The 12,669-nt window shown below is 36.9% G+C and overlaps 1 protein-coding gene across 5 annotated transcripts in view; it reads right to left on the bottom strand.

Annotated features, from left to right (window-relative positions):
* sema5ba (sema domain, seven thrombospondin repeats (type 1 and type 1-like), transmembrane domain (TM) and short cytoplasmic domain, (semaphorin) 5Ba) overlaps positions 1–12,669 on the bottom strand; it is a 149,231-nt gene that overhangs the window by 40,209 nt on the left and 96,353 nt on the right. For all 5 annotated transcript variants that reach the window (XR_013197199.1, XM_077216875.1, XM_077216872.1 and 2 more), the window contains exons 6-8: positions 4,284–4,346; positions 2,763–2,861; positions 2,458–2,671 (exon numbers count right to left, since the gene is read on the bottom strand). Coding sequence is in view for 4 of the 5 variants with exons in the window: in XM_077216875.1 (XP_077072990.1) it covers positions 2,458–2,671; positions 2,763–2,861; positions 4,284–4,346 (376 nt within the window). In the remaining variant the exon portion in view is untranslated. The remainder of the gene's footprint in view (positions 1–2,457; positions 2,672–2,762; positions 2,862–4,283; positions 4,347–12,669) is intronic.

A 12,669-nucleotide genomic window follows, 5' to 3' on the forward strand; every position in this document is an offset into this window, starting at 1 on the left:
TGCTAAAACAATATCACATCTCACTTCAGGTCAGAACCCACAAGGGCTCAGTGTTAAAAAAAAAATTCAGTCAGCACCTGGCACGACTGGTACAATAACAGTCCGGATGGATTCGATTGTGGACACTTGAGGTTCATGCCGTTCTTCACTGAACCTCAGTTGAGAAACAAGTTTTTAATTCACACTTCATCTCCATTTAGGGTGTGTTCACACTTGGCATGTTTGGCTTGATTAAAACAAACCCTGGTGCGATTGCTCTGTGAGTGCGATTCATTTGAACATGTGTGAACGCTGCCATCTGAACCCTGGTGTGCAGGAAACAAGCGGACCGAGACTGCTTAAAACATGGGTCCGCTTCCAAATGCACTCTGGTGCGGTTCGCACTAGAAATATGAACACAACACGGACCAAAGACATGGAAACAAAACAAAAACGGCACATGAGGTCACAAGATGTGACCCTAAAAAGACGTCTCCTCGCAGTAGATCTTCGTTTGTGTGTGACGGAGGGATTCCTGATTTTTTTTTGACTCCTTTACACATTTTATAAACTTTTTACAAGTTCTCAGCTGCTCAGAATAACATCATATGTAGGCTACGCACATACAACGAGCGCATTTATCCTTGCACACAGCATTGCTTTGGATGTTCTTCGGTTCATATGTGAAATATACGTAATAAAAGCCTACCAATCAGATTGTGAACATATTCCTTTAGGTTCGGTGTTAACATATCAATGTGAATGCTAAGAGGACTAGGACTAAATGTTTTTTTTTGGTCCGAACCAAACAAACCAAGCAAACTGAACTACAAGTGTGAACACACCCTGAGTCTGCATTCAGCTAACACACATGATTGAAAGGTTAGCGGTTTTCCTTTGGCTATGCTGGAAAATATATATTTGTGTTGTGCAAACTATTAATGAACATTAACTTTAAAGCCAAATAGCTACTTTAGCTACAACAAATATGACAAACTCACAACTCATTTAAGCGCTAACTCCCTTTTCACAATTCAAAATGAATAAAAGTCATTTTTACATGTTATAGTATATACTGTTTCGCTTTGAATTATGTGATCATCTAGAAGTAAAATAGCAATTCACATTGAATTCAAACTTTCTTGTGCCTATTTTATTCAAATATGGTCAATATATGTGTCCTTAGACTGCAGGTAAATGTGCATGCTTCAATAATCTCACGTTATGTCTTTCTCTCTCCTAAAATACGAGTCTACAGTGGAGCTACAGGCCGACTGGGCGACCTGAAGCGTTTCGCTGCAATTTCACCCTCTCTCGGCCATGAGGAATAATTACACTGCAGGATGCCTGAACTTTACTCTGTTCCACCGAATTCTATACTATACTTTCCAACCCTTGTCTATGTCCTTCTCCTTTCACCTCAACTACTCTCTGACACATCCTCGGTGGAGTCTCACTGTATGACTTACATCACAACTTTCTGCTTATTCTTTTTTGACTGGTGTTGGATGAATTTTCTGTGGGAAAAGGCACAGTGTCAGCAGCTGGGAGATTATTGACACCTTTTGACTTTTTGCAGGAAGTGTGCTGAGTTTCGTTCATCTCCAAGTTTGACTGGTTCCTCCCCTGACAGGCCAGGGCTGCTCTAAAAATCTGCCTTAGACACAAAAGATACAACTGTGAGAGTGTAGCATTGCTATTCTCGCTTTTTGTTGAAGAACAACCTATGTATCATATAGAAACTTGTCATGCGCACTTAGGTCAGATCAAGCATGGATCAGGGTTATTATCGTTAACTAAAACATTTTGTTACTTGAAATAAAATGCTAACTGAAAAAAAAAATCACATTTTTTTTTTTTTTTCTATTTTATTTTTATTTCAGCTAGTTGCCAAGACTACATTTCAAATAATAAATACTAAATAAACATATTCAATAAGAATAAAAATAAAAATGATGAAAACACAACAAAATTACTAAAACTTCAGGATTAAAGTGTAAACAGAAAATATAAAATAAAATATAAATCAAAGTATTGACAAAACTATAATAGTATATCAATAATACTAAAATAACATGTTTGATGACAAATGTTTAAGATTAAATTTAAATCTAATTTCTGCTTCTCTTTTGATCACTTTGTTCTCTTGGCAAATCTGAGCACTTGGGGAACATTTTGATATCTATTTTAAAAACAGGAGACGGAGCACGTGAGTTTTTTTTCTTTTTTAAGCACGGTTTGATTTCCATTTAATCTCATTGTTGTCTAGTGGAAACAACTTGGTTTTTCTTTCTTATGGGGAGTGCTATAGCAATTTAATAAAGTCTCATCGCTTTTCATTTGAAGAACACCATTTGGCAATTTGGCTGCATATTGGTAGGACAGAAAAATGGAAGGGGAGCAACAAAAATGTTGAAACTTTCCAGACGATCCCTGGAAAATGAGACTTTCAGGCATAAGATGATGAGATTAATGTACCATTAAGCCATTTGGAGTTGTACTGGGCGGTCCGCAGAGGCGGCATTCCTCCTAGGCTGCGGTAGATGACAGGGTCCCGGCCAGAGAAATCGATGACCGTGGCGGCGTACAGCTCTCCACTTTCGGTCACCACAGCCGTCGAATTATGACGAGGGTCGTAGGGGCAACGGGCCACTCCATTCACCCTCTCCAACACTCTGCTCATGTTCCCTGCCTGAGAGAAGGATACGGCATGGATCTCACCCATGTCACACACTTTAATAAAATCTCCAGTTGAGACAGCCCATTTAACTATCGATGCTTACCTCTCTGGTGATACAAAGAGGCTGGAAGGCATTGGTACCGCAGGTGATCACCTCGGTCTTGTTGACAAGCAACACACGGATGTAGTTTTGACACTCCACCTGCAGGAGGAGATACATGTGACAATATGACATGTTCAAATTACTATTGTAATGCATACAATTTTAAAAATGTAATTGAAAACGTATGGAAATAGAAATCCGAAAAGAGCAAAACTGTTACATGTTTAATTCAATAATATTGTGAAAATAACTTTTGACAGTCCATTTAAATAATAGTTTTCTATTTTTAAATATTTTAAAATGTAATTTATCCCTGTGATGGAAATCTTCAGTCACATGATCCTTCAGAAATCATTTTTCTAATATGCTGATTTGGTCCTCAAGAAACATTTCTTATTATCAACATTGAAAAGTTCTGCTGCTAAATATTTTTGTAGAAGTCATGCTAAGAATTTATTATATATATACAGTATAAATTTTTCCAGGATTCTTTGATGAATAGAGTTGAAAATAACCACATTTTCGAAATAAGTTTTTGTTACTAAGTGTCTTTACTGCCTCTTTTGATCAATGCATTATTGCTGAGTACAAATTAATCTTCATATCTTACTGATGCCAAGCTTTTGAACTGTAGTGCAAACTGAAAAAAAATCAGTTCACCAAGTGTGAATTTTTTGCAGGATTCTTGCTCAATCATATCTGCTTCAATATTATTATAGAAATTATTATCATTCATTTATAATGTTATGACAAATGATGCTAATATGCCATATTTTCAGTGAGAGCACTTATTCTTCACCAAGGAGTGTGATTACTTCAGCTTTCATTTGTACTACAATCCATAAATAATCCCATCTAACAATGGATCGGCGAGTCACAGCATTCTTGTGCAGTTAACTGTAAAAATGACAGCATTTCAAACTGGATGGAATAAGATAAGCACTCCAACATCACTGAGGCATAAAGCCATGTGGCTTAAATTAAAAGTTAAGGGACTGTTGTTCATGCAGTCTATTTGAGATGAGAACTCACACCATGTTGGTTTTTGTAGTTCATCACTTATAAGAATAAGTAAGAAGCAGATCAGTCTCATTCTGGGAAATTAAATAATTACAGCAAACTCCATATTCCATAAAGTCTAGGTCGTTTTCATTCAGCATGCTCAAATTCATGAAATAAGCTATTTTTCGATTTGGTTAAGAGTGGTGGTGAGAACCGGTTCTTTACAGTCATTCTAAAGAGCTAAGCTTTTTCTTGCAATACTTTAATAATTGCAAAAACACTTTTTCCTGCAACGTTTTAATCTGCTTGTGGGTTTTTGATTTTGCCCTTTCACATTCAGCGAATGATAGCTTAAAAAAGAAAATACTGACCTTTGGGCTTTAAAAATACTGAATAAGTAAGCTCAACATATTGCCCTCCCACAAACCTCAACAATACCTGACCTCTCTGGCCAATGGGCTGTCAGCATTTTGTAAGAAATGTGCCTATTCAACAGAGAACCTGGGGGTTTGAAGTTACCTCCGTCTTCCCTTTGCTTTGACAGGACCTCCTGGTGTCTTCGTCTGGGCCCCATTCCGTTGCCTAGGAAACCAAAATAAACCCCAAAAAAGGTGACTTGCTGCGATTCACAGTTGCCCGGCAGCTGTTTGCAATAAATCAGGAGCCAGGTTACGCAACTGTTGATGATAATATTGCATGTAGCCAGATGCATCAAAAGACATTAACCTTATTATGGTGTTTATTGTATAAACATTGATAAGTGGGCTAGCGGCTTAAAAGGGTAAGGTACCTAGACAGTTGGAATACTAGATGCAATTTGCATGTAAATACCATCCCCTAGTCTCATTCAAGCACAGAGCCCTCATCGTCTTCTCTTTTTTTCACCAGCGCAAGCCACTCCATTTTCCTCTGTCCAATTATACCCCTTTAGAGCTGCGTGTCCAGCCAACAACAATAGAGGCAGCACTTAAAAACTGCAATCCTGCTGTCTTAAGGTGGGCATATGCACAAAAACACACATACTTTTACAAATTACTCGGTTACAAGCCACAACCTTCATGTCCCAGCTTGAGATCCCATGGGTTTCAGATCTTGACTGAAACTCTAAATATAGTCCAATAGTTTGTATGGTCCACCAAGGGTATGCGAAGGTTCGACGGAAACACTAACCACAAGAAACCCTTCAGTGTGGATAAGAAGATAAGTGTAACCTGACGGATGGGACTGAATCATATAAATAAAGTAAGAATAAAGTACCTAAGGAAGACTAGATGGCAAAATAAGTAGGAAGAGAAAAAGTTTAAACTTAAATTTATGAACATCTCCAGACAAGTTAGTGTGCTTGAGAGAGATTCAAGATATTCTAGGCTAATTTTTCCCACCAGCCAATTAAAAAAAGTAAATATAACCAGTAATTATGTATTTAGACTTGCTTAAAGTGGGATTTCATGTAAACTATACAAGAGAGACCTTGGTTAAAGAATGACAGTGAAATCAAAACAAAATTAAAAGGAAAATGAAAACACAAATCTATTAACTATCAATTCAAAAATTGAGATGAATGTTCATCAGGCTAAATGGAAAGGAAATTTTAGATTAACTTACCGACCAATGTTACTGGACAAAGAAAAATACATCAATCTACAAGAAAATTAAACATCGAAATTCAAAAAGACTTTGCCCCACACCATAGATCTCAAATGTCATTTGTATTCCTGAATAGGAGAAACTTTGGCTAGTTAAAATGGCAAACTTCTTTTAAAGGCTACAGACCTAACACATTCAATAACTGTAATAAAGAACATACGCAAACATAAGAAACCCTTCAATGTACGCAGATTGTAATTGCTGATGGTGATTGGTTTATTGTATTAATAGTGTATTAATTAATGGGATGTCTTGAAGCACCATATCTGAGTATACAGTATGTGAATGAGATTTGAGAACTAAAGTAGAGGCAAAGATTTTTTTTTGTCATTTTAGAACGCTAGCAGCACCCTTTTCCATTTACTTACAACATATAGAAAAAAAGCTCATGAACCAATTTGCTAGAATTGTTTTTTCAAACTCAAAGAAAGTCATAAGGGCTTGAAACTACAAGGGTGAGTAAATAATTTTAGACTAACCATTTAATACAGAGAAAACTCCCAAATTTTCAATGATTAGATATATACATTTAGCTACCTCCTCGGTGGTCAAAGTAGTTAACAACATCCAATCTGTCAGGTATAACACAATGCCACACAGATCTGGTGCTCTCTTGTTTGTGTTTGCATTCATGCGTTTCAGGACTGAGGCATGTTTGTGATGGATGCCTAAGTGGTGAGTCATCGTTCAGGTCATTAACATCTTGTCTGTGAGCCCCTGTTTTCTGGAAGAATCCGTCAGCTTAACCCTGACCTTAGCCACGGCAGTCCCTCTCTTCACACCACATTGGAACAATGCCAGCCCTCCAATGCTTTTCCCAAAGACCATTCTGAAGAGGCAGGCTGTGAAAAGCACACTGTATGCCATGTTTGGCGAAGGCTTCAATGTGAAGCTGGAAACCCTGCCACCATTGGGGGGGTCAGTATCCACCAGGCAGTGGCGGATGGTGTTGGGAGAGCTTTTCACTGGTGGGAGGTTTGAACCTTTGAATGATAAATTACCTTTGACAAGCGTTATGCCAAAGAAGATGAGGTAATATATAGATTAAAAGCAAGCAGAGGCAATGACGTAATTGTTTGTTCATTAAGCCAGAGATTTCCCTTTTTGTCTTATATCCCCATAGCTGGATCAGTATGGCTCAAGTACGCTGTCATAAACACCAAACAGAAATTAGGCATTATTCTTATACTGGATTTCATACAAATATATATAATTAAATAATAATTGTTACAATAATTCACTTTGTTTCAAAATATAATAATGGTAATAATATAATGCGACATTGTTATTATTATTAAATAAATATATAATTTTGTTTCATTTCAACCTGAAAAAAGTCAGTTAAATAAATAATAAAACAGCTACAATAAATCACTTTTAGACTAAAAACAACTGGCACTGCGAGTGAAAAATACACTCATAAAGTAGCTTTCAGTACTCTAAAACTTTTGTTTGAGTAAAATAGAGACATATGCTAAGAAAGATAAACGACAGTTTCACATCTCTATGATGCTTGAATAACAAACGATGCACTATAAAGTAGTCCAAAATGCACTTTTTTTCATTTAGAATAGCTGTAAAATTCCCTAAAGGGTATAAAAGATGCTGAGATCACAGATGAGCATCCGTTTAGCTTACAAAGCTGTCAAAGAGAGAATCACGGTGAGGCATGTGAGCTTAGACTGTGCAGTCTAAAGTGGCTCTGCAATTTGATTTCACTAGTCTAATGAGGACACTGCACCGTGTATGTGCACTAGCTCAGAATTCACACTTAGCTCCACTATTTGTGGGATAATTACTCAAACTTCATCTGTTCTAATAATGGTGGCGGGACCAAGCGCCCTGCCCCTGGCATCTTCATGAAATACTATCATGAATTTTTCATGGAGGGATAAAATAGTTGGCATTATTTATACATAAATTAGCGATGCACAGAAACAACGCAGGGCAAAAAAATGCATTCCATTCACTTCAAGTATTGAGGAAATGCTAATACGAGCACAAGATAGGGGAGGATGGTGGAGAATTACCCAGTTTGCAGGCTGTGTGCTTCCGTTGATAAGGCTATTGTCTTGGTGGCACATTACAAGTGTTATAAATGAAAAGCATATCATGGGACACTGCACCTGTCCTCAGGGAAGCTTCAAGCACTTGTTACTTATCATTATGAAGACACATTTTCCTTTAGTCAGTTTAAAATGAATCTTTCCATAACATGGTGACAAATTAATATTTACAAAATATTCATAAAATATATCTCACTTAATCATACAAGATCATAAAAACTGCATGTATAATAAATTATATAATATGAAAAATATGAATAATTTAAACATTTACACATCATTATGAAAAAATATAAGCACATTTTAAAGCAAAAGGCTCAAACAAAACTCAAACCTTCCTGGCTTTTAAAGAACAGGCCTGGACACTGCGAGCACTTTTTAATTTCATGTAAACTTTTTTTAATTGGTCTTTTTTTTCTCCCCTGCAGATATAGTTTTGAATTTAATACTTGTCATCGGTTTTCCAACAACAGTCTTATACAGTATGTGAAACTAAAGCACCCTCTTAAGCATCCACTGAATGTAAAAAAAGAGGACAAATTAACAGATAAAACAAAGCCTGAAAGGATGTCAAACACAAATGTGTAATTTCTTTTACATTTCAACCAGAAAAAAAATCTTAATTCTTGTGTGTAGAAATTTAGGATAAAAATTAAGATCAATTTACTTGAAAACGATATTAAAGACTTGTCTTCAGGAACATCGTTAAAGTTTATTTTTCCTACTCCACTGCCAAATCAAGTCTTATCTTTCACAATTTTGGTTCTGAGGTGATATATATCACCTCAGAACCAAAATTGTGAAAGATAAGACTTGATTTATATATATATATATATATATTTTTTTTTTTTTTTAAGATGTTTACATATTTTACCAGAAAACAAATCAAAAATACTGAATTCTAATACTTGCAATGCAGGACTTGAGTTTGCGTGCACACTCCCTTCCCTCCATAACTTCACTGGCTTGGGAGGAAAATGTCATTTGCATTCTCATTAAGGAGGCCCCTGATTAAAGTGAGATGGCTCCGCCCCCATCTTGCTGGCTGGAGGTGTGAAGCTATCCGTCTCATTGGCGGATCTTCAAGGTCTGTGTGCTTCAATAGGCAACCCCTGGCACCGCCCTGTTTTGTCCTTTAAAAGAGTGCCCTATTCAAGCAGCCCCATCCCCATTTACCAGAGCCCTCAAAGATGTGACATGACTCTCAATACCTTCGCCTCATTGTCTGAGAACGCTGAACCTTACACAAGAGGGCGCAGATCCGCACTCTACCATCTCCTCCTCACAGCATTGAATCTACCACAGCCGTCTCTTCACATTCCAGCACAGCCTTTTCTCCCAACACCATATTCACCATCAGACAAACAGAGCCAGTGTAGCATGGGGGTGAACACCCAACTCTGTAGACCATGTTTTTTTCTAGAGGCTTGTGTGTGTGTGCCCAGGACATGCAAATAAGGAGCCCTCTGAAGGTTCACAGCTGTGCCGTCTGAACGCATTTACTTTAGGTTAGAAAAACAGGGTGAGAAATAAAGCAACAGGTCAGTGTCTAATGCATAGCTCCAACAATTTGGTTACACTACAACACTACGTATGTGGATGTGAGTGATGGCTTTAATTTAAGAAGGCCATTTTGAGTGAACCCAAATGCCTCAGCGAGTTACGAAACTCCCAAGCAAAAGTAAAGAGCAATGACCTGACCGACTGAGGCACTACGGCACCACGGTGCTTTTCTGATACAGGTTTGAGTACATATTTAAGCATAAATCTCAATAAATTTAATTAGATTTACCCTATATATATATATATACCGTATATATATATATATATATATATATATATACCGTATATATATATATATATATATATATACCGTATATATATATATATATATATATATATATATATATATATATATATATATATATATATATATATATATATAAACTCTCACAACTCTCATTCTCACAACTTTGTTTTCCACCTTGTTTCCAATGTATTTTTAATTTTGCTGGAAAACAAGTTCTCATTAAGAAAATTATTTTACAGTGTTAATTTTTACAATGTTTTTTGTTTTATTGAATTTGACAAAATACCATTAAATCTAATAATAATCTAATAATAATATTCTTAATTTAATAAGAATTTACTTTTCTACTTCTGCTTTTTACACTTTTCTTTATTCTCTTAAACATTTTGCCTCATATTCATTATCCTTCACAAATAAAAAAAAATCTTTTGTTAACAAACATTTTCGTCAGCCATTTTGTAACAAGACACAATGGAATGCCTGCTGCAAGTCAAGTGAAATCATTTTTTTCAGAGGCATTTCCCGCAGGGTTTCATTGCTGCAGTCTCCTACTGTTTATATGTCACAAATTAGCCCACCAGTGACAAAGACTGCATAAATAATTAAATCTGGGCAAATTGCAGAGGGAAATTAATCATGAGTGGGTAGGATGAAATCAGCCCATATTCATCAAACTCTGAGGTCAGAGAGTTGAAACCTGCACCTTGGGCGACCGCTGAGTGATCATATCAAAAAGAAGACGCTTACCGTTGCTTTTCTTCATTTTGATCTCCAGTCTGGAGCATCCTTTTCCTAAGGCCCCAGCCGTCCCACGAGAGCCAAAATATGAAATATGTAGCGCGCCTCAGAGCTGCTGCCATGATCCTGCGAGCCTCTGTCAGATCATTAGAATAAATGAGAGCAGCAGCCACCATTGTGCTCATGCATTTCCATCTGTTGAGCCGGATGCTGTTTCATAATCACCGTAGAGTATTTGTGAACACTGAACATATTTCTAACCAAAACAAAACCAGAGCAGAATCTAAACAGCTCTTGTTCCCAGCTGCTATTTGTTCACGTCGGGTACTTCCTGTTTTATTGGTAACAGCTGAAGAGGGCAGTCACCTCTTGACCACAGGGGTCTCTGTCCAAAGCAGCTGTAACAATGTCTACTGAATGCATTCGTACAGAGCGCTCTCATGGTCTGTTGACAGGGAGCAGAGAACTCTGTCTTGTCAATGCTGAGGTTGGCAGCTCGGATGTTTGTATTTTGGAAATAGACTGACCAGTGTACCTTTCAGTGCAAATGTGTGTGAATTCTGTGTGTAGAGTGACGTTTTATTGACCTCTGAGGATGGTGAGAGAGACCCCAGGGAGGATGGGAAAGATTAGGAGAATTTGTGATCAGCCATACTTTCATGTGTTACAAGGGGTCATTCATATTTTGTAGAATGCTTTAACCACAATGTTTTGGCCACACAATGAAAATAAATGGCAATGACAACAAATTTTTTAATCTTTCAGGACTATTCTTTTTATACCTCTAATTATTCTTTATAATCTGAGGTCAATTGGCGAATTCTTTAAGAGAAAAGCATCTGACTGGGTTCCTGATGGTGCTTTGGGCCCTGAAATGGGTCAGGACCTTCAAAAGATTACCCATTTTTTACACCACCTTTACAGTTCTTGATAGCCAAATTGAAACACTGTGTATAATGTCAGGGGAAATGGTGAAAAAAAAGAAATCAGGCATGACCCTATTTCGAGGAAATTTTCAAGGCGGTTCATTGTAGACCCACATAATGAAAGGTTAATCTTAAATGCTGTTATCTTGGCCACGCAAAATCCACCAGAAGGAAGGCTGTAACATTAAGATTAAGATTAATCTCTCAGTTTAGGTTTACCAGTATAGCTTTTCCTTTATTTATTTTATGACAAGCATTGATTTATTACCAAAATCCCTCATACATTTTCAGAGGCTAAATGAAAGATGCCCAGTTGCATTCTAGTGGTGTCTGCCATGACATTTAGGCCCGTTTTAAAAACAAAAAGCTAAAGCAAAAGTTACACACCAAAATTGATGCTTTCCTTAGTAAGAAAGACTAGTGCATTGTATACTACTGTTCAAAAGTTTAGATTTTTGAAAAAATTATGCTCACAAAGGTTGCATTTTTCGATCAATAAAAACACTAATGCAAAATATTATTGCAAAAATACAATTTCTGTCAGGACCACTATCATCAAACACGATTGACAATTAGCATACAGTTTGGATTGGCGGTATATGGTTCTGTTCTGGGCAAGAACTCCCTGCGCATCCATGCAGTCTAGCGTGAATAAGAGCAGGGAGAGCAGCAATAACCCTCGGTTAGGATAAACAGAATATAACCAACATGAATGTATTGCAGATATTATTAATTCAAGATTTTAAAGTACAACATAATTCAAGAATGTATTCTGATTCAAAGGGCACTCAGAATGCCAAATCCTGACTGACGAGAGGAGGAACTGGGGATGGTGGAGGGTAATTAGCTCCTGAGAAACGCGATAGCTGCTGATAATACCGAAGTAGCTTATATATGTGTACAGTGATAGGCGTCATATTCCTATAGGTAGACGTGAGTCAGCTGATGCGGGCTTGACTAACGTAACCTGCCAGAACTGCCGCTATGCTTAATTTATTCCTGTTACGGTAAAACTGAATTTTCAGCAGCCTGTCTCTTCAGTGTCACATGATCTTTCAGAAATAATTCTAACATACTGATTTGGTGTTCAATAAATATTTCCCATTATTAATGTTTCTGCTTAATATTTTTGTGGAAACTCTGATACATTTTTGTCAGGATTCTTTAACAAATAAAAATCTAATTTATTTAAAAGACACGTCTACAAAGTTACAAAACATACTGTAACTTTTGGTCAATTTAATGCATTCTTCCTGAATAAAACTCTTTCAAAAATCTTACTGATCCCAAACCTATGAACAGTAGTATATAATTAGCTTCTAATACACAACAAATGACAACATAGAAAAAATAGCCGCTAGCCATTCTAATACAATTGTGTCCGACATAAAAAACATGACAATACATCAAACACTTCCCCACGGTTCACATGGGTCTATGCATGAACTTGGACCACAAAACTATGAAGCGAATCAGACTGAGCAGTGGCTGGAATCCTCAATGGTATTAAAATCTTATCCTTTTCTTTCCTTCAGTGTACTTTATGTACTTGCCTGACACAAAAACAAAGACAGATTCCATTGAGAGATGGAGGCAGGATGCCATTATGAGTGTGCGTTTGCATGCTAGCGAGTGCAGTGGAGAGGAGAGATGATGGAGACTTGAGATAAACAATGACAGATTCCTCAAACTAACATACTCCTGCATGACCCATCTGT

The sequence above is a fragment of the Siphateles boraxobius genome, unplaced genomic scaffold (genome assembly GCF_051911475.1).
Source record: "Siphateles boraxobius isolate OS27281-9 unplaced genomic scaffold, OSU_SipBor_1 7, whole genome shotgun sequence".
Classification (NCBI taxonomy): domain Eukaryota; kingdom Metazoa; phylum Chordata; class Actinopteri; order Cypriniformes; family Leuciscidae; genus Siphateles; species Siphateles boraxobius.